Source organism: Carettochelys insculpta, chromosome 16 (assembly GCF_033958435.1).
Source record: "Carettochelys insculpta isolate YL-2023 chromosome 16, ASM3395843v1, whole genome shotgun sequence".
Classification (NCBI taxonomy): Eukaryota; Metazoa; Chordata; order Testudines; family Carettochelyidae; genus Carettochelys; species Carettochelys insculpta.
Genome location: NC_134152.1, coordinates 29,155,661 through 29,178,899, shown reverse-complemented (window position 1 = coordinate 29,178,899; position 23,239 = coordinate 29,155,661). Strand labels below are relative to the sequence as shown.

At 41.2% G+C, this 23,239-nt stretch overlaps 1 protein-coding gene across 3 annotated transcripts in view; it reads right to left on the bottom strand.

The window, feature by feature from the left end:
- The window catches only part of SDK1 (sidekick cell adhesion molecule 1), a 727,049-nt gene extending 713,820 nt beyond the window's left edge, over nt 1-13,229 (bottom strand). For 2 of the 3 annotated variants that reach the window (XM_075010598.1, XM_075010600.1), the window contains exons 1-2: nt 12,827-12,936; nt 11,234-12,624 (exon numbers count right to left, since the gene is read on the bottom strand). In XM_075010598.1, coding sequence (XP_074866699.1) covers nt 11,234-11,702 — 469 coding nt within the window. In that variant the 5' untranslated portion in view covers nt 11,703-12,624; nt 12,827-12,936. Of the gene's footprint in view, nt 1-11,233; nt 12,625-12,826; nt 12,937-13,135 lie in introns of those variants that run through there. The other variant, XM_075010599.1, reaches the window with a different exon arrangement.
- Between the last annotated feature and the right edge of the window lie 10,010 nt (nt 13,230-23,239).

The following is a 23,239-nucleotide window of genomic DNA, read 5'->3' as shown; positions in this document are numbered from 1 at the left end:
CACTGGTGACCTTGAGAGTAGTGTTCTACCTTATCATGTTATATTCATTTACTGTTTAATATGATTACTCTGTTGAATATAGTCTCTGTGCTTGTGTTAATTCTTAGGTGTATCCAACTACCCAGCAAGTAAGTAAAAATAACCTGTGGTTACCATTTTCCTTCCAACCTGCCCCAGTGATTCTGCCGGGAAGATGTGAGGGAGACTGAAGCACTGCCAAATAATGTAATAAGGGAAGAAAACAAGGATGTTAAACCATGGTGACAAGTACCAGAGGGGTAGCCGTGTTAGTCTATACCCATAAAAGCAACAAGAAGTCTTGTGGCACCTTATAAGTAACAGATATTTTGGAGCATAAGCTTTCATGAGTGGCCTTTCTGTCCAGCCAAGATGTGCTCTCTATCTGCCAAACATCCTCTTCTAGCAATTCATCTTTCAGATCAAAGAATGTGCTTCATCAGTATATATGCCTTACCACTTGTTAAAGAGCACAACTTCAAAATATACATGGTGTAACATTGGGGTGCTCAAAGTTGGGGGCAGAACATTTTGTAGGGGGGGCACAGCATGCTCAGCTCCCCCACCCCATGGCTTCTGCTGTACCACCAGCCCTCTGCTTTCTCCAGCACGGCTTCTGCAGCTGCTGTCACCAAGGGAACACCTACTTCCCCTCTCTCTCCCCAACCTCTGGGCCAATCAGAATGAGCAGATGCCCTAAGTCAAGCAGCAGGGGCAGCCAACAAGTTCCCAGCTTGATAAGGTACTCTCCTGGAGTCCCTCCTTAGTACCCTCTGGGGGTCTTCCCCCCAAGCACCCCTCCCCTTTTGAGGCACCCCCTGGAGCCTCCCAGCTCCTCCTTCCCAAGCATCCCCCCTTCCTGAGAGCTCCTCACATCCCTTCCTGTGGTCCTCCCAGAGGTTGAGGGGCCCAGCTAATTGCAGGGCCAAAAAGTGGGGTTTGACATAAAAAAAATTTGATCGCCCCAATGTAGCATATCAAAAACAGTATAATTCTGTTTTACACTGAGTATAACATGGTCATTAAGGATTTACTCTTTATCAGTACTGTTAGTACTTGTATCACCACTTTTATCATCTCAGTTCATATTTTTATTGTTTATATTATGTTAACAACCAAAGACTCAAATGGGGGGTAGGAATGGTGTCCCTGGCCTATGTTTGTCAGAGGCTAGTTACTTGATCATTGTCTTCAGTCTACCCCTCTGGGGCACCTGGTACTGGCCACTGTCATCAGACGGAATGCTGAGCTAGATGAACCTTTCATATGACCCAGTAATGGCCAGTCTCATGTTCTTATGAGATCAGGGCTCCACTGTGTTGTGCTCAGTAAAAACACATCAAAAGAGACACAGTCACAAAGAGTTTACAATTTAAACAGACAAACTAGACATACTATTCCTATTTTACAGGTGGGAAATTGAGATACAGAAATTAAGTGTCTTGCCTAAGATAAAGGAAATCTGTGGCAGAGCCAGTAATACAATCCAGATTTCTGTTTCCCATTCCACTACAAAACCATACGTCCTTCTATCCTCTTTCCTATTTATCACCTGTATCTGTATTATTATCTTTAGCTGTATTATTAGCGGTATCCACAAAATAATGCTGAAAAAGTGGAAAGGAATTTATGTTTCTATATAGAGCTAATCACCTAGGCTATGTCTACACTAGCCAAAAACTTTGAAATGACTATGCAAATGGCCATTTCGAAGTTTACTAATGAAGTGCTGAAATACATATTCAGCACCTCATTAGCATGCAGGCAGCTGCGGCACTTCGAAATTGACATGGCTCACCGCCACGTGGCTCGTCCAGATGGGGCTCCTTTCGAAAGGACCCTGGCTACTTCAAAGTCTCCTTATTCCCATCTGCTCATGCACTGAATATGTATTTCAGCAGTTCATTAGTAAACTTCGAAAGGGACATTTGCATGGCACTTTTGAAGTTTTTGGCTAGTGTAGACATGGCCCTAGTATACAAGTATTTAATATATTTCTCTCTAGTCCTCTAGTGAGATGAATTTAGGAAAAGGCAAATAAAACTTACAGGATAAAATGGCTTTCTTCTATCCACCCAGTTTTTTTATAACAAGCTCATATGAGAGCCTTAAGCATTCTAAAACTTTAGGCAAAACTTTGTATTGACTGAAGATCAGGATCAACACCACAAAAGAAAAGAAATAAGGGAGATGTACCTTTGCAGGAATTAACTTCTTTGTCCTTGTCATAACCACCAAAGGCTATGTCTACACTATCCCCAAACTTTGAAATGGCCATGCAAATGGCCATTTTGAAGTTTATTAATGAAGCTCTGAAATACAGATTCAGCACCTCATTAGCATGTGGGTGGCCGCGGCACTTCGAAATTGACGCAGCTCGCCGCCGCACGGCTCGTTCAGAGGGGGCTCCTTTTCGAAGGACCCCAGCAACTTCGAAGCCCCCTTATTCCTATGAGCAGATGGGAATAAGGGGACTTCGAAGTAGGCAGCGTCCGTTCGAAAAGGAGCCCCGTCTGGACGAGCCACGTGGCGGTGAGCCATGTCAATTTCGAAGTGCCGCAGCCACCCGCATGCTGATGAGGCGCTGAATATGTATTTCAGCACTTCATTAGTAAACTTCGAAATGGCCATTTGCATGGCCATTTCGAACTTTGGGGCTAGTGTAGACACGGCCAAAGTCAAATGGGTCTGTCTGAAACTAAAAGCTTGACCTAGAAGTAATTTTCTGCAAAAGCATCCAGAATTTTGTTTGCATACACAGCAAAAAAAATCCAGCAGCACAATTTGATCTTACACAAGGAAAGGGGTTTGAGTTTTCTGGATGACTTGGCTATGTTATGATACATTTATGTTTTTTGCATTTCCTGTGACTTCGATTACTTGTTATTTTGTTCAACAAGATCTTAAAAAATTTTGGAAAGTAAACAGTTTTTTAAAGTATCAAGCTATCTGATGAAAGACTTCCTTCCCAAAACCACGGGAAGTTCCTGCTCTTTTGTCTGATATGGCCACATGAACTTCCACAAGTGCTATAATAAGAAACCATAAAAACAGCACTACTTTACATCCAGGTGTTTCCCTCAGAAGGGTCTATCTTACTCCACCAGCTACTATGTCTATAGCAGAACTGATGTACCAACAACCTACAGAGCTCAAAGCACCTCCATCATACACCAAGGTGGGAATTCACATAATCACAGCTTCTAATGCCAGGAAGGACCTTTGCAATTATATAGTCTACTCCAATAAGAGTATAACACAGACCACAGAACCTCCCCAAAATAATTCTTAGAATGCATCTTTTAGGAAAAACATCCGATCTTACTTTTAAAACAGTCAAAAACCAAGAATCTGCTCCAAAACTTAGTAAATTATTATGATGGTTAATTATGCTGTAATATGACGGGGTTTCTGGACACAGCTAAGAAAATCAGTCCTGGGTAACTTTGCTTAACACCAGGCTGCTTACAGCCAAGGCTCTGATGATTTCCTTCTCACGAGGACAAATCAAACCAGCCCCAAAAGTACCTCTGTCAGCCCTAATGGCCAACCAGAAGCTAGCATGCAAACCCACAGATTTTCCAGCCATACAAAATGCTCAGTCCAACAGCCCTCTATTCTCAGGTGAGCAGGTATTAAAACCTATTACATCAAATCCACACAGATTCTTCCAGGCCCCATAGAGGTTTCAGTCACAATCCCAGGTCAATATATACTTGGATCGTACCCAAAACAGCACACTGGCCCAATCCTTTAGCATCTAAAATCTAAAGGTTTATTAGCAAAGAAATAAAGAAAAGGATGAGAGCAAAAAATTGTTAAAGTGATACATTAATTACAGTTATTGATGCAGACCAGCAATGTTATATACTGATTTCTTGAAAGTCTTTGTAAGCATCCTTTTGAGGGATGGGCCCTCCAATCCAGAAAGGATTAGTTCATGAGAACTGAAAGAAAAAAGGACACTTCCAAGGCCATCTTATAGTTTTTCATGTGGAAGATAAAAGTCCTTTTTTCTTCCCATAGGCCATGGAGGGTCAGGGTCACCTGACCCAGGTGATCTGTTGTGGTAAACTTCCATTGGTTGCTGATTTTGCCAGCACGCCCCAGTCTATTTACATAGTATGTGGAATGGATGTCTGGGCCTCATTTCAATTCCATTGCTCAGCCCAGGTCACCTGACCAGGTACGCTGCTGTGGTACTTTGCCATTGGCTGCATTCCAGATAAGTTGCAAATTCCTGAGATGTATTTTTGATGTATGAGTCTTTGTATAGTCCATCATCCTTGTTGGGGCAGTGACCACATCTCTAATTGTGTACCCTTGGCCCTATAACATTTCCAATACAGCTATAGAGCCAATATCTATAACTTCACGTACAAACATGGCACAGACATACAAGTAGAATAAAAAGACTCGGGGCATTAACAGCTTTCGTTAGACACCTCACTTGGCCCATTTGGCACAAGATTTGGTGCCACTATACACAATGATCACAGAAATGGCTTTACATCTATTGTAAAAATCCAATAGCATCACATATGCTCATTGTTAAAATTTTACATCTTATCTCCCCTGTGAATTTGTCTAGCTTGGACTTTCACAGCCAGAGATGTGCTGTATCTGTCTCTGCTAGATATGAGCCCATTATTATTTGTTCTTTTTATCAAGAGTCATAGACAGCAATCATATCACCCCTTAATCTTGTTTTTGTTAATCTAAATACATTCAAAGAGCTCTGTCTATCACTATAAGGCATGCCTTCTGAACCTCTAATAATTTTGTAGCTCTTCTCTAAACCCTCCCCAATTTATCAACATTCTTCTTGAATTGAGGGCTGTGACATTATCTGAGTAAAATATTAGACATCTCAATAAGATCTGGCACATGGCCAAAGAAGGTTAACCAGCCCATAGAATGAATGACCCAGAGTCAAGCTCTGAAGACTTGTTAGGAAGATATGTAAATGACAGTTAGTCTCATATTAGGTTAGGGTAGAATTCTGAAATGCAAACCTGCATGGTGAGAGCACTAGAATGGTAAGTGTTTACTCAAATCTTGTAATGTAAACAAAAAATTATCTTCTATTACTATAGCCTTGTTTCAAGATCAAAAGGGAAGATTAACATTTGTGATGAAACTTAAGTAATATTACTGTCAATCTGAATGGTGTGGTAAACTGTTTAATGGATAAATTACCCTATGCTAATTGCCACCAGTATGAAGGTCATATGGACATAAACCTTCTTTGTGTCATATCTGCTTGAATCCTCTTGAGGAAAGCTGCAAGCCATAAGGAATGAGATATCATTGACTTAACTCTGGACTCATGCTGAAAGATGCATCTGCAACTATGAAGCTCAAAACTCTACGATTCTGATCCCAGAACTTTATTCACGTCTCTTTATATTTGATTTCTATAACCAATTTCAACTGTCACTTCTCCTTCTTTCTTTGCATAAGCATTTAGATTTTAAGTACTAAAGAATTAGCAGCACCATGATGTTAGGTAAGATCCGAGCTATATATCAGCCTGAATGTGTGGCTGGTCCTTTGGGACCTGAAGAATCTATTTATTTGAAGATAAAGGTTGTAAGAAACCACTCTTCTCTGCAACCAGTGTTTTTGATGGTGTTGTAATATGAGAATGCCTCAGGAACTGCTTTTATGACTTACTTTTAGTGTGGTAATGCAGAAGTTATTTTTGTAGCTAGTTTAGTATATCTTATGGCAAATAACAATCAACACTTGGGTATAGATTCACCCTATTTCTCAGCAATGTGACATGAATTTGGCATTCTCCCTTACGATCCACAAAGGCAGGTGTGCATCAGGACCCACCCCTGGGCGACTCCACTTGATAGCAATTGCCAACTAGACATTGAGCCATTGATGATAACCCACTGAACCTGATGATCTAATCAGCTGCCTATCCACCTCACAGTCCATCCCTCTCAGTCACACTCATACAAACGAGGAAAGAGGGGAGCCCAGGCACACAAGCACTCACACACCCAGGGGGATGGCAGGAGCCCCCGACCAGCTGCACACACTAAGGAAGCAGGGAACCCCAGCCCAACAATCCACACCCACACACTGCCCCTCCACCAGGACTTGGGAGAGTCCTGAGGGCTGACTGCTCTCAGCCCACGCCTTTGGGGGGCATGGAGCCAGGTGTCCTCCCATCTGGCCCTGGAGCATGGCATGGCTGTCAGCCCCCCTACCCATGCCGCAACCAAAACTGGAAATGATGCCCTTGTCCCTGCAGTGTGGACTCCAGCATCCATCGCCAAGAGAAATGTATTTGGTCAGGGAACGAAACAAAGCATAAGGCAGGAGTCGGATTCCTTCTTAGCAAAAGAGATAGAGGAGCATTATTAGGACACGAACCGGTGAGTGCAAGAATGATGGTAGCGAGAGTTGAAACAAAACCTTTCAACATCTCAGTCATTCAGGTGTCTGCACCCATATCAGACAGTACAGAGGAAAAGACTGAGCTATTCTATAAAGACTTGACAAAGACGCTGAAGCAGATACCGAAGGGAGATGTGTTGATCATTGGAGGAGATTGGAACGCAAAGGTTGGAACAGATAATTAAGGTTGGGAGAGAGTCATGGGAAGGTCTGGATACAAAGAAAGAAACAAACAAGGTGAGAAACTACTAGAGTTTGCTACAGAGCATAAGACGGTGATCTGCAACACAAGATTCCAACAAAAGGACTGCAGGAAGTGGACATGGCAATCAAATGATGGGAAGTCTAAGAACATGATAGATATGATTCTGATAAGAAGATGGGTAACATCAGTACAGCACTATTGAACTTTTCAAGGAGCAGATATAGACTTGGACAACAGTCTAGTGATCGCACACATCAAGATAAAACTCAAGAGAAAATGTAAGACAGTTTAAGAAGAGAAGAGACGTGGCGAGGAAGAAATAGGGAATGCATACAGAGCAGCGCTGGAAGAGAAGGTTCAGACTGCTGCCACAGAGAAAGATCTAGATAAGAGAGACTAAGGGATAGCCACGACCACAGAAGAGACAATTGAGCAGACTGTTCCAGAAGAAGAGAAGATCAATAAGAAGTAAATTACACAGGAGACACTGAAGTTGTTCGAAGAGAAGAGTGCACTGAAGATCAGAAGGAATGTTTGTGAGAGGGCAGAACAGCAATACAGGGTGAAATGCAATGAGGAAAGGAAAGTGGCCAGAAAGGATAAGGCAAAATGGTTAGAGAAGCAGTGTGAAGATACAGAGAGGTATTATGGCAAATGTAAGAGCAGGGAGGTGTATAAAATGATTACAAATATTAACGGGAAATGGCAGCCGAAGCAGATGGCGATAAAATGTGAGAATGAAGAGGTGCTCATGAACAAGGAGAATATTGCGCAACAATGGACAAGATATTGCACCGATCTATACATAGCACAGTTGGACCTGAGTGTCTCAGAGAAACTAATGGAAGAACAGAAAGAGATATCTCCACTGATATTTTGAAAGAGGAAGTAGAAAGAGCAGAGAAATAACTGAAGAACAAGAGCCCTGGTAATAAGAGAATCATGGGAGAGATGATCAAATATGGCAGAGAAAGTATGATTCAGGAAATACACTAACTGTATAATGTAATATAACGCGGAAAGAAGGAAAGGGACCTAAGGAATGGAGAAGATCCATGCTAGTGACAATACACAAGAAAGGAAGTACACTGAAGTGCAAGAACTACAGAATGATTGCCCTAACGAGTCCTCAGGGCAAGGTGCTGATGATGATACTGACAAAGAGACTAAGATCGCAGACAGAAGAACATCTAGCAGACGAGCAAGCAGGGGTCAGGAAAAATAGAAGTACCAAACAGCAGATATTGGCACTAAGACTGATAGCAGAGAAAGCTCAACAAAAGAACAAGAATATATACACTTGCTTTGTCGATTTTCAGAAGGCATTTGACAGTATAGATCAGAAAATGACTTGGGCAGTGTTGGAGTCATATGGATTGGATAGCAGAATGATACAATTACTGAAGGATATCAGTGAACGCGGAGGCAGCGGTGAGAACATGTGGGGATTTGAGAAGTTGCTTTAGAATGAGTAGAGGTGTCCGATATTGCTGAGTATGTTCATCACCCATCTACAGAGAGTGATGGACAAGATCAAGGAAGAGGTAGAAGGGCTATCTGTGCATGGGAAAAGAATTAATAACTTGAGACTCATGGATGATATAGTTATCATTAAGGAAGATGACGAGAAACTAGTGAAAATGGTGCAGGTGGTAAATGAGAAAGGGAAGCTGTATAGACTGATTATGAACATGGATAAAACAAAAACAATGGTATTTGGAGATAAGGAAATAGGAAGGAAGATCAGTGTAGATAGAATTGAACTAGAGAATGTAGAGAATTTCACAGATCTGGAGAGCAACATAACATGATAGAGACTGTAAGAAGAAAAGAGCAACTAGAATAGCAAAAGCAAGAGTGAGTTTGAAGGTGATAGATAAGATCTGGGAAAGCAAAGTGATTAGCTTAGGAACGAAACTGAGCATCTTGAAAATGCGTATTCAGCAGCAGTTGTACGGATGTGAGACATGGGTGATAACAAAAGATTCAAAGAGAAGAATATTGGCGTTCAAGAGGAGTTGTCATAGAAAAATCCTGAGAACAGGATGCATGCAGAAGGTCACCAACGAGGAATTATATAGGAAGACACAGCCGAAATAAAACCTGATGTAGAAGGTTATACAATGGAAGCTACAGCTATTCAGGCATATTTGCAGAAAGAATGAGAAATGAAAAATCAAGACCCTTGTGTTCAGCATAAAGGATGGTTCGAACAGGAGAGGCAGACCCCCAGAGAGACTGGGTAGCTGACATAGAAGATTGGTACAGAGCTAGTCTACAGAAACTAAGCCACTCCGCACTGGACAGGGAAAGAGGGAAGGAAATAATAGAAAAGGAATACGAAATAGGCATCAGACACCAATGGGCGCTGCTGCTAATAGGTCACACCATTTTCACCACCATCTTCCCTTGGCTAATTACGCGGATCACTATCTGGCATGCTGGCTTTTGTGGTTTGTATTCTAAGGTGCCTATTCTCGTCATTTTATCGTACAGACAACCTAGGCACCAAACGCAGTTTTGTGGATTACAGTAGAGTTCTTTTGATTCTCTTGGCATCTAAAAGTCAGAGGCCCTGATAGTCAGCATTGCAATGCCCAGGTTCCTTCCTCCAGACTATCTTTTGATGGTACCTCGCTGAATTAATTGTTGCTCATAGCTCATTGACCAACATTTTCTAAACCCCAATGCCATACTATTGCATAAGTACTTTTCTAATGAAGGAGAAAATAGTTTATCTTTCTGCCCCCTCTCACACCTACTGCTTGTTTCATTATTGTTTAGCCTACATAGTACAATGATTTGGTGATAAGACTTTTTCAAAGTTTACTATAGTTTGTAACATTAGACTTGGTATACAAATCTCAAATAATGATGTATTTTAAAGTAAACAGTAAACTTTGAAATATGGTACTAAAAGAAATAGTCCATTATATTAAAAACTGCACTTTTACTCTTCATAGAAAATATCTGAAAGATTATTTAATTTATTCAGGACTCTTTTCTACATGTAAAACTGGCTTTATTACTAATCTCAGGAAGTCAGATTTAAATAGACGCTCTAAAATATTTGCCTTTCAAAACAAAAGATCACATTGCTATATGCCAGTCAAAAAGGAAAGGAAATGTGATTAGAATTTGCGGAGGATTATATTAACTATATTTAAGTACATTCTGTTTTACTATAACAATACCCTTTGTTAAGTTTTGCAGGCCTCAGCACACGTAGTTTGGAAACAGAGATGACAGCATAAACAAAACTTTGAAAAAGCAATGGATTTGTGAGAGTGGAGTCCACCATTAAACAGTGGATAGGAACTTTTCCATACCCTGGGGCTGAAAAAAGATTTTTTTAAAGAGGTCCAGAAGTAAAGGCTCAGTAGACACATTAACAGAAAACTTGGTTACTTGGTTTCCTCGCCCTCTCCCTCACCATACAGACTTATCCAGTTATTAAACTGTAGTAGTTGTGATCTCCACTATGACAAAAAAGAGAAAGAGAGAGAGACAATGAGCACCCACACAAACAGCGCAAAGATAAGGAAATCAGTGATTGATTTTATTTGTAGACAGCTAGTTGACTAAATCAGGACATACTGGTTTACACTTTAAAATGAAGTTGGTAACTATCTAAGTACAGGGTTAATAGAAACAGAGACGGTACTTTATTGTAACGATTTGTTGGCAGAACTCATTCCCCTTTTCAAGAGATTATTAATTTCCAAATAGTCATCCCACACTACAGAGACAAACACTGTGCCTAACACATTCGTGGAGCACACTCAGCAGTAAAACTCAAAACAGCAAAGAAAGTGAAAGCTGCATTTATTCAGACAGTTATTTTGCTCAGCCAACCATAATGCTATATTCCCTACCATTTATCGTTTACTCTGTCAGTGGATTGTTAAGAATTACCCTGCCTTCGATGATTTTTAAAGACCTAAATTTAGAGAATCACTGACACTTGATATTTGAAGTTGATTGGTCGACTCTGGCTCTTGGTTTACAAAGGACTCACTTGACTGAACCGATCTTTGATTTGCAAATGCAGTTTTTGTATTTTTTTAAAACAATCTAAGAAATTAACAGGACTACAACCGAAGTTCACATGCACTGGTACTGGTGTTTTTAAAGACTTCTGTTTACATCCATGCCTGGTTTAGTTCTAGTCGATGAATTTATGAGTCCGTTTCTCTTGACAATATATGTCGACGCACAATGTTTGTTTGTTTTTTTAAGTCGCAGGAAAGTTGACTCTTCTATTAAAAGAAATGTATGTTTATCTACAACTCAGTAAAAAGCAAGGTTATGTGACGATTAACAGAGACGTCCCAATATAGTTGGCATATATCTAGGAGGTCATAACTATCTAGTAAGATAAGAGAATTAGGTAAGGAGCTAAATGTTTGTTCCTACAAATACTGTTTATAAATATAACACCACTTACATTGTAAATCTATTGTTAATGGTCATCTCTGAAGTTTGCTCTCTGTGTGTTTGAAGCAAATGGTTATATCCATGCCTGAAGAGGATTTCTACGACTTAAAAGGCAGACAGACTCAGCATTTCTCTAAACAAAAACGTCTCAGCCCTTACCTTGTGCCAGTGCTTGCAACATGTGGAGCTGAAGCAACAGCAACGCCCACCATCCGCGACAGAAGAAACAGAAGTTTAACTTTATCATCATCCGGTCTCTCCAGCTATTCCTCCGGGCAATAATTTCTCGAGCCACCTTTCTTCCGATCATTATTTCTTCACGGATCCCCAGTCTATCTGACTGCCTGACAGTTTTGTCAGTTCTTTGGTCACTGATCACTCCACATCGCGAGGCAGGGTTCTCTTTGGTGCGTTGGGGGCATACCCCTTTGCTTTCACCCTGAAGTTTAGGGGGAACAGAAACCCTTGGTTTACAGGAGCGGAGGAATCGGTGATTTGTGCTCACTTTGCATGCAACCCGAAGGCAACAAGCCGAGTGCATGACTGTGTTATAATCGCCATCTAAATCAATGTATCTTGGGGAGCTATTGATTGCACCGAAACAACCAGGCAGAAATGTAAAACACATGTTTCTTTGCACTGTCACATCCAATGCCTTCAACGCTGAGAAAATAAGTTTACTGGCGTTAGTATTCCAATAAATCTGGCTCTTTCATCACATCGCTAGCAAAACGAGGGAGTGATGGATCCATCTAGAGAAGCAACAGCAGACAATCCAGACAGCACCTTTCATACCGCAAGGATGACGAAAACTATTCCCACTTATAATTATTGTGGAGCAGGTTAGTTTTCCATATGTGTCCCACTCCTGGTGAACCCTATCCTACATAACTGTTAAATTCTCGTATCAGAAGAAAATAAACCTAAAACCAAGGGGAAATGTCGAACTACTCCTGATGCTAAGGATTTATTTCAGACAATTTCAAGATTAGCCATGCAGACAGGGCAGTCTCCCGATCTCCCCCGAGTGCTCCACAATTATCCTAATCCGATTTTCCTTTGGCTACAAATCTGTCGTCAATAAGAGGGCTTGAACGGTCCTCGACTAGGTAAATTTAGCAGCCCTAGCTGTGATTCCAGCTAGATCCGAAGTCAGCTACAGGCCAGTGGGGGTGTCACTCCACCTCACACTCCACCGGAGGTGGGGAAAACCTCAGTTGATCAGATTTCCCTGCTAGCGGGAAGGTGCTGGTCTGTGTCTTGCCAGGAACCGCTGTGAAAAGCACCTCCAGAAACATGCAAGGGGTTTGCTTCTGGTCGGATTGTGCAGGCAAGAAAGAAATCCTCCGCTGTGGCGATTCAAACAGGAGGAGGGAAAATCGTCTGAAACGAGCAGCAACAAGGTGAAATCCTTCCAGTCCCGTTGCTTAGCTGGACTCCTCCTACGTTTGTTTGTGCAGCCCAGAGAGCCTGGTTCTTCCTGTGCGTCTCTCTCTGAGAGGCTGTAAACACGAGGGGGAAAGCTCTCTCCCGGCAGCTGCAGTAAACCCCTACACAATAAAAAATAAGTACACGCTAATGTTTACCGTTTCAACAGCAGGACTTGCTTTCTCCACCCTCAACCCCACCCCGCCCAGATCGGGGAAGGGGGTGTTTTTATAGAGTTTTTTTTTTTCTCCCCTCCTGGTTGTTCAAACGCAAACAGCCCAAAAGCCAGTTAGGACCTAGCAGACCAAAAGTAAAACAACTCACCAGGGAGGAAAATTGCTCCACCCAAAGTCCTGCTAGCTCCCGCCACAAGACTGAGCCTGAACTTTTCTCATCTCGCCCGCCTCTGTATCACCTGGGATTCAACCCTGCCCTCGTCTGGCACCCGCCCTTCGCAACCCCACCCTCCCTTTACTCTGAGTCTGGACTCCTTCCCCCCCGCCACGTCCCCTCTCTCACCCTTACTCGACCCACATTCACTTCCCATCTCCCCCCGCATACCAACCGTAACTACCCCCCTCACCACACACACTCCTCCCATTTCCTCTCCACACACCCCCGCCCCACACCTACGAGGGCTGGGTCTGTGTGGGGAAACATGTCTCTCGCCGGACAAACGAAGCGGCTGCGAGGGAATGGGGCGGGGGGGAGCCAAATGCAGGCGATGTGAGGCGGTTGGGTGTATGTACACAGGCTTGCCCCACTGTTCTGTATTGGCTAGGGTGCGGGCCAGCTCGGCTCCCTTCCCCTCGCACACTTGCTGACAACGAGAGCGGGACCTCCCCGCTGCCCCAGGGAACGTTAAGCGTCCCAACCTTCCCTTCCACCGGCTCTGTCCCCTCCCCCCAACCGCCGAGGCACCGCCTCCAGCCAGGCGACTGATTGGACAGCAGACGCGTGTTGGGGGCGGATGGAAAGGAGAAGGAGGGGGGGTGTTCTGTAAAGGCCGCGCGCGCGCTAGCCCGATGGAATGTTGCCTCCGGTTCTCGCGCTCGCTGCGCCCCCTAGGTTCGCAAGACAGCGTCTGCAGCAGGAACCGGCTGGAAGCGCGGGCACGCCCAGCAAAGAACGGGTAGGAGGGAGCGTGCCGGACCCGCTGGCCATCTCTCTGAATCCCTCTGCTGCAGCTATTCATTTTTGCAGCAACGAGCAAAACAGAGGGATTTGTCGAAAGCCAGGGAGCCTAGAGGTAAACATTGACGTCTTTCTTTGTGTGTGGCGCTCACGCCTGACCGCCTGCGAAGTTCTTGAGCTTTGTTTTGTTTAAGACACCAACAGTCGTTTAAACTACAGGTTTGCGCCCAAGTTTTTGTTAGGTATGTTGGCAAAATACCTGTTGCGATGGTTTCACCAGGAGTATGCAGTAAATTGTCACGTCAAATGAAAGGTGGATTTTGTATTAGTAAGGGATGGAATGAAGCTTTGGCAAAGAGCTGTTTAAGCCCGTTGTTTTCCCACGCTCCTGTTTTCCTGCACAATAAAAAGGAAAGTCTCCCACCACACCATTGCAACATGCACCAGTTTGTATCTGCTAGCCCCGGACCCGTTCCCTCTCCTTCCTACATAATATCCAACAGGTGCAACATATGTGCAACCCTTTCCATTTGCTAAATTTACAACAGGTTCATGATATCGACTAGACACATGTGCATGCTTTTCTCTATGTTGTAACTAAGAGGTGGTTTTAACATTCTCGGCCAGAATCAGTCTTGTGATATCCAGTGCTCTGCACATTTTCTTTCCTTCTGCCTGTTATTTTACTAGATGTGTTATATATCTGTTTTCCCTTTCTTAATTATTGAATTAGTGCACAGTGTGGCTTTGTCCCCACAAATGAATTCTTTCTACTGTGGTATCTAACAAACCTGTGGTGGCACTATCCCACTAGGTTCCATATCCGCTGGGGGTATGTCTATGCTTATGGAGGGAGGGGTCGGCACACCATGGTCAATCTTCCAGTGATTGATTTTGCCAAGTGTGAAGATGTGGCAAAATTGATCTCTCTGGGCTTGGCTGTCAATCCTGGTACTCCATGTTGATGCGTAGAGTAGTGAGCGTCAGCATGAGCCCAAAGATCCCTAATCTACACCATGGAAGAAAGTCAATCCTGATCTGTTGATTCTAGCTACACAAATAGTGTGGCTAAAATTGTGTATCTAGGATCAACTTTAATCCCTAGTGTAGACCAGGCCTAAGAAGAGATGGAGGCTACCTTAAGCCCATGTCTTCTGCTCTGTAATCTCTCCCTAGTAACCAAAAGGTATAAGCTATATCTCAGCCCCAACCTTATTAACAGCTAGGTGCATGGTACATTTTGTCCTGGCACATATTCACCAGTTTTCTACCAAAGGGGAAATTATAAAACTAAAGTCCCTACTCTTGTGCTTGGCCTTCCTTTATGTCTGTTTTCAGTGCAATACAAGCTGAACCAAACCTGTTTAAACTGTAGAGAATTGGCCTCAGGAGAACAACTGTGTTTATAACTGCTGCTAAACCAATTCACTGAAGTGGAAAGGAGCAATTTTTTTTCAAATAAGTTGTTGGGGGTGGGGGGAATGGAGCACTAATTTACATTAACTGGAAATGTGAAGCACACTTAATTGGGTTTTTAATTACTTCTAACAAAGCAGTATTACGGATGCAGATCTGCTGCCTGACATGTTCAGAAGTTCAGGTTCAGGTTATTAGGTAAATTTGAAATACAGGGTGTTATTTGTTAAGGGGTGACTGCCCCATGACAGGTGTATAAGTTCCACTTTTTAGCCATATTCCTGAACTTTGGAGGTTATGATATGATAAAATGTTTTGTATGCTGTTGCAACTTGGCCACACTCCTGCAATTCTTTGTCCTACCTGAAATGACATTCCTGCAGGTAGGGGAAAAAGGCTCATATCCTCTCTATTTAAGTTGCTATAGTGAAGTTGATGATGGTTGTTATCCATACTGAAGATGTAGTGTTTGTTTAAAAATAATTTTCAGGTAGTTTAAGATCCAAATTAAAGCATTATCGCTGGTATTTTAAAGAAAAACTAGCATTTAACTTATTTGTTTCTATTATTTTGTTTTTACTGAGTCCATATTTTTCCTTGGAATTAAACATCTGTTTATAGTACTCTCAAATGCAGAGGATTGTGTTGGTATATAAAAACAGGAAAATTAATCTAGCTAGTCAATTTTTATCATCCAAGGCTAGGAAGCTAAATGAAATTAAAAAATAAATACACCATTAAAGTAAATGTTTCAGGGTGCTTTCAGTAGCAACAAAGTGTCTGCTTTTTAAAAAAAAACAAAAAACTCTTCAACCTGATGGGTTATCTAAAACTATCCCTCCCCTCTGTATTTTGACTATGGAGGCAATGTGTATTTGATTGCTTTCTTTTGACCTGGTAAAGTGCCTTTGGTCTCCTGAAGGGCTAAATGGTGTTTTCTGCTATCATGTTAGTTTAACACAATTGAATGACCCTCTTACTCAATTTGCAGAGATACAGAATAACACCTTTGGAATCCTGTTAGTTGAGTGAGGGGAAACTTTTATGCCACAGGATGATCAGGAATCAGTGTGAATTCAAAGATGTTAGCGGGCATCTTAACAAATGTTAAGAATGCTTTTAAATTGTGTAAAGCTAATGCAATCAAAGTTATGAGTGAGGAGCAAACTGCTGAACCTGGAAAAGGCCAGAAAAGGTAGCATAGCCCTCCCATATAATGAAGACAAGTACTGGAGTCTTTTGAAGACAAACCAGTAGAGGAGAAAAGCATAGAAGAGGAGGAGATGGAGACAAAGATGTAAAAAGGCAGTCAGATAGTGGAGAAAAGAAGATAAATATGGGGCAGATCCTATAAATTAAAAATGAGTAAACTATTCAGTAAAATTCAAGTATGATACCAATTGAACTCTTACATAGTTTTGTATCTTTATTGTATAATATTATAGCATTTGTATTGCTATTACTATTGATGAAAACATACAGAAACATTCAGAACAGTAGCCGAGTTAGTCTGTATCTTCAAAAACAAAAAGAAGTCCTGTGGCACCTTATAGACTAACAGATATTTTGGAGCATAAGCTTCATGGGCAAAGACCTGCTTCATCAGATGCGTGGGGGGGGCGGGTTTCCAGAGAATGGTTTAAATACATGGACTTATGAAAAAAGAGGGAGTACCAGTCAAGAGGAGGGCCAGAGTTGACAAGGTCTGTTCAATCAGGGAGGATGTGGCCCATTATCAGCAGTTCATGTGGAGTTGTGAACATCAAGAGAGGAGAAAACAGGTCAATTCAGTCAGGGAGGATGTGACCCATTATCAGTTGCTAATGCGGAGGTGTGAACATCAAGAGTGGAGAAACTGCTTTTGTAATTGGCCAGCCACTCCCAGTCTCTGTTCAATCGTTGGTTGATGGTGTCAGATTTGCAAATGAATTGCAGCTCTGCGATTTCTTTTTGGAGTCTGTTTTTTTAATTAATTTTATGTCCATGTATATAGTATTTTCCACCAAGATTTCATCAGCTCCCATCTCCTGTCAATCAGTGTTTCCCTCTCCTTTCCTGTGCCTCCTCCCCACTGTGATCAGCTGTTTCACAGCATGCAGGAGGCTCTAGAAAAAGAGGGAGGAGAGAGGTCTTGGCAGGCTCAAAGGTAGGGGCAGGAAGGGATGGGACTTGGGGAATTACAGAATCATAGAACTGGAAGGAACCTTGAGAAGTCATGAAGTCCGGGTCCCTGCACTTATGAGAAAACCAAGCACCATCTAGACCTGTGGTGTCCAACTAGTTCTGAAGCAGTAGCCATTATAGTGGCTACTCCTATGGAGAACTAGCCACATTTTTCTGAAAATATATTTATTGTTCAAGGCAACTAACCACGCTCAACTGGTTAAACAGCCATATGCAAGTAATGGTTATTGGGTTAGACAACATGGACTAGACCATTAGGGTGCCTGAGACAGAGCTATGGGTTGAGCAGCAAGCACTCTTAGCATATTGAAAAGTTGGTGCCTGTAGCTCCAGTCCCAGAGTTAGCACCTATGCAAGGAGCCACATATTAACTTCTGGAGAGCCACATGCAGATTGGCCACTGCTGCAATAAATTATACAGCAATTCAAGTTTCTGATGTATACACAGAAGGGTTCTCCATAACATGTGTCTATACAATGGTGACAATAAGCTTCCTGAATATAATTTCCAGATTTAGATTTTCTTTAATCTAAAATTTCAGTGCAAATTCATCACTAAGAAAAATATTGCCTTAAGTGTATCGTTGTGCCACATGATGTTATATAACATTTAACACTCTAGCTTTCTTCCCAAGGGACAAAGCTTTAGAAAACAACAGATATGTGATTAAAAAATAACTTGTCTTAAAAACAGAGTGGTTTTGCAACCCAGTCTGAGCATACTAAATTATTGAATAGTCAGAAATCTCCCTAAAGAAGGAGGTAATCCCAAGGGTCACTAGCCAGCTGCTCTGCTTTTATGGAGTAAATCTGCTCCCACATTGGTAATAAAGGTTAGAAGAGAATTAAAAAATATCACATTACATCGCTGGAAATCCCACAAGAAGTATTATGCAATGACCTCACCACACTTCTTTACAGAAGACAAGTCCAGAGGACAGCTCAGGAATAATTATAAGAATTCAGATAGAGTTCTAGGGAGTTAAAGAAATTAATATAATATCAATTATAATGACTCTTCTGCAAACACAGTAACAGTTTTGCATTTTCTTCTGTTTTGGTTTAATTTACTAAAAAAATGCAATTAAACATTAAAAAAATACATTCAAAAACCATCCAGAGTCTGAGCTTAAGTTCACAGATGCCAACAAATTCAGAGTTAAAAGTTATTCACTTACTGCATAGTACCATTGTACCAAGATATAGGAATCTCAGAACAGTAGATTACAATACTAAGGCACAGCGGTAAGAGTGACGGGCAGAGTGAGCAGACTGACTGAACTCCACATTTCATGACTTTTATGAGTTTAACACCTATCATAGTGCTTTCACATAGTTGTGTTTAATATATTCAAAAGCCCACTGGGCGGATTTGGACAGTGTCTGTGCAGTCTCTGGAAGAGGGTAAGTGCAGCTTCTGAATTACCCCCTCTTCAGTATTATGCCAATGTAAAGGCCCTCCCATTTCCCTGTTGGAAGAAATTTATAATGACCTGACCACGTTTCCCTACTGTGTTTTATGGAGTAGAGAGTTAGCGGAGTAACATAAAGGATCAAGACAACAGGTTCTGCGTTTTTGAAATGTAGATGTTTGAAAACGTTCTTAGAGCCACTAGGAGGAAGACCACAGGAGCTTGTAATGATTCTGCTCCAGACGAGTTTGGATAAAATGTAGAGAGATCTTACTTTAAGAAGTCTGCAGTCTTCAAACACCAATCAGTCTGGGCATCCAGCAACAGACAGCAAAACTCTTTCATGATTCAGAAGATGCCTTAGGCAAAGGTTACCTGAGCAAGTTGAGCAATGGCTGGGATTGCCCATAAATACCAGAGAGTACTACAGACACAGACAGACAAAATGTATAGATTGTACCAAACCTTTATACCATACCGCTTCCATCATTGTAAATTTCTTAAGTTTTTATCTTTCTTTTGCATCTGCCTGCAGGTCTTTGGCTCTACTTATTGATCAAGATTAAAATACAAGTAGAAATTGATCAAATGTACAAAAGAGAGAGCTTCTAATAAATTGCATTTAAAGCTGTGGTCATAGCTCTTTACACTGAATTGCAGTAATATGTCAAACAAAGCAGGGTCATGCCAGACGAGAGACCTCCAAGGAACACATTGGGTCAAAGGAAGGGTGCTGGTGATTCAGTATTCAGTACCCTTACTCACTGACTCGTTGAGTCAGTGCCTGAGTGTAGTCTTAGGAGTGAACTACTACTGGTGTCCTTAAGGTTAGAGACAAAAAAGTCCTGAATGCTTGTAATCGTTGGAAGATTCCACAGCAGTTTCTGTATGAGGAAGGGGGACCTCAGTGCAAAAATGCAGCTCAGGAATTATATTTTTCCTACTTCAATTCCAGCGTGTTTTCACCTGATAGGTTTTCTTCATGTCCAGACCTAAACTGTTGTGAACTGTTCATTTGCACTGGTAAGTGCTGCCTTTCAGCCCTGAGAGGGCTGCATTTCCATGGTGGAAGAAATAATCCCTGTATATCACTTACCTTCCTTGCGAGAGTATTGTGAGGGCTCAGATGTTTCTAAAGTGCTTTGAAAAGCACCATGGAAGTACAAATGGTACTTCATTAAATACAAGATATGTTTCAAAATGTATGATATATATGTTCTGTTCATAGATATTTTATCTTGCATGAAGAAGGATGCCTGTTGAATTTTGCTATTGTGAGTTTGAGTATTCTTTAAAGAAACAAATATTAAATGTATACAAAGAAAACATAATTTAAAATAAATTTAGTCTGTAACTTAGTTACCATAATTAAGCTAGTTGAAATCTGCACAGAAATAAATGTATGGATTCCATTATTACAAGACTACATTTTTATAATTGGCTGATGTGATTATAATGAAATAAACCTTTTATAAAAATCATGTTTACAAAAGTTAATAAAAATATGAGGGAAGTATGAAAACAATTACCATAAGGACTTGAACAATCACGTTTTACTGAAAGGCTATAAAACTGAACATTTCAACCATATTATTAGTGTAACTCTTTACAGTGTGCCCACCACAGTAAAATAAACGGATCATGAAATGAGAGTGTAAGTTGCAAAACACATGTAGGTGTTTATAGTGATTACAGTATAGGCTTCCTGACCTAACTTGCATTTTTTTTGAAAGATGTAAAAGGAATTAATTAATAGCGGTTTAGACTAAGATTCAACTACCGTGGAATTTGCCATTATGTTGATTTCAGCAGAATTTTCCCCTTATTTAGAGTGTCGCTTATCTTTTAATATATTCAGTTGGTTGCTAATCTTTTGTGCATGCATATACTTACATATGCAAGAATTTTAAGGATTAACTGATGGCTCAAGTTGAGGCATCAAGCTTAAATCTCATAACTTCAGGTGGCCAAAACAAAAGCTGAACTAGATTGTGACTCAAGGGAGACGAAGACAGGGGATTAAAGCAGATGAGCCAGTGTGTTAGCTGTCTTTTTAAAGTTAAGGGACATTGGCACAAAATTAAAGTCATTTAGCAAATTCCCCCCCCAACACACACACATACACACTGCTCCCCCCTCACCGCACCCCCAGGCAGTTGGTGCTGAAGATCTGCACCAAGAGGTTATTTTCCTTGGCAGCCAATATATATATGGTGCCACTGTTCTCCTTGGCTGCATCCTAGCATATAACAGCTCACCCCTTCTCTGGACTTACTGTTCGTTACTCAAGTGGCATTTAATCAGCACTTCACTGCTTTTTAAGCCTTGCTCTTCTGAATGCCATGATTCTTCCCTTCTTCATGGAGTTATTCATTTGAAGGTGGTCAACAGCAAGTAGACTACATCTCTGAATGTAGTCAGCAGGCTCAGGATGAGAGGAAGAAGAATATTAAAAATAAAATTGATCTGTTGGTCAATTGTGGGCATTCATGTCATGTTTGTACATACAGAAAAGTAATTTAAATAGCAAATCAGGCTGTGTACATGTATGTGGTCCCAATCACAGGACTACCCATAAGTATAGCCTTTGACTCAGGGTCAGTGAAATGGTTCTGTGCTTTGGAAGGAAAGGATATTTCACAGTGACAGAAATTCTGACTTCTCTGCATCATTGTCGTCATTTTAAAAGTAGCTAATTACAAAGATTTTTCCAAGTCATCCCATGGGCTGGTCCTTTACCTTCTTTAGGTTATTTGTGGAAATTTATTTCAATGTGTAATAAAGTTCATCTGGCAGTGTAAATTTTAATTCAAATTGAGAGACTCAGTTTTCAGTAGTAAAAAGGGTCTGAAATACATATTCCTTGAAAAAGCCATAGTGATACGCAAGTGTAATCAACTTCACCAAATGACAGAGTGCTGCAATTGCAGCAATGCCAAGGCAGACTAAATGAAGTGGGACTATTGATGTAAAAAAAAAAAATTCTTAAACAAAGTAAGCATGAAGCCTTGTGGTCGCTTTTAATAATAGTTTTTAGTTTATTCCAAACAGCTTTTTTGTTCAAGCATGCTAGGAATTTTAAAATTTTTATTGTAATAATCAGGCCTACATATATACCCTTAATGAGTGAAGTATATAAAAAGTCACAGTAATCTAAAACAATCGATCCTGAGTGCAGGAAAAGGAGCTAAAAGGAGTCAGATGGAATAACTACAAACAAACAAAATCCTTGTTGATACAGTTCAAAGTTTCTGTTAAGATTATGCCTAATAGACCAGAAAAGTTAGGAAGTGGAGACTAGTTAGTCAAAATTGGAGTGTCAGAAATAAAGTGTAGTTGGTAAACAAATTACTGTGAAGGATAAGCTATTCCACCCACAGCTCCATTTTAGGATCCTTAAAAAAAATTGAATCAGAGACATACAGGAGTGGAAGGGACCTGTACCTAAGATAGGTGTTTGAGAGGTGTTTTTTCTAACCAGCTCTTAAAAACTTCCAGGGATTGGGATTCCACAAACTTCCTTGGCAGTTTGCTCTAGTGCTAAACTACTCTTGCAGTTAGGAAATTTTTCCTAATGTCTTGGTACAGTTTAAGCCCGTTGTTTCTTGGCCTCTCTTCAGAGGTTAAGGAGAATATTTTTTTCAGTGTCCTGTTTGTAACAACCTTATTCTAAAACTGTTATGTCTCCTCTATCTTCTTTTCCAGACTAAACAAACCTTGTGGGTTTTTTGTTTTTGTTTCCAGTCCTTTCTTATAGGTTGTTTTCTAGCCCTCTGATTATTTTTGTTGCTATCCTGTGGACTTCTCCAATTTGTCCACATTTTCTTCAAACCCAGTGCCCAGAATTTCACTCAGTACTCCAGTTGTGTCCTTCTCAGTGTGGAAGAATTATTTCGTGTGTCTTGCTTGTAACACATCTCAGAATGATGTTTGGGTTTCTTGCAACAATATAATTCTGTTGATTTACAATTAGTTTCTGATTCACTGTAACCCCCAGAACACTTCCCACAGTATTCTATTCTAGGAAATCATTTACTATTTTGTAGGTTTGCAACTAATTGTTCCTTTCTAAGTGGAGTACTTTATATTAGTCATTATTGAATTTCATTGTATGTACGTGAAACCATTTTTTCTGTTTGTCCAGATCATTTTGAATTTTAATCCTATACCTCCAAAGCACTTGAAACTCCTCCCAGCCAGGTATTATTCACAAACTTTTTAAATGTGCTCTCTGTCATTATCTCAATCGCTTAGGAAGACAGTGAACAGAACTAGACCCAGGACTGATCTCCATGGTATAGGATTACCAGGCATCCAGTTTTTGACTGGAACACCTGATTGAGAAGGGACCTGCTGACCAGGACACTGAAACTCCAGTCAGTAGTACAGCAGGATGCCACACTGCCCCTAGAAGCAGCCAGGATGTCTGGCTTCTAGGTGCAGGGCCACACACAGGGGCTCCATGTGCTGCCCCCACGTAAGTGCCAGCTCTGCAACTCCCACTGGCCTGGAACCACAGTCAGTGGGAACTGCAGGGGCAGTGTCTGTGGATGTAGACAGCACACAGAGCCCCTAACTCTCCACCTAGGAG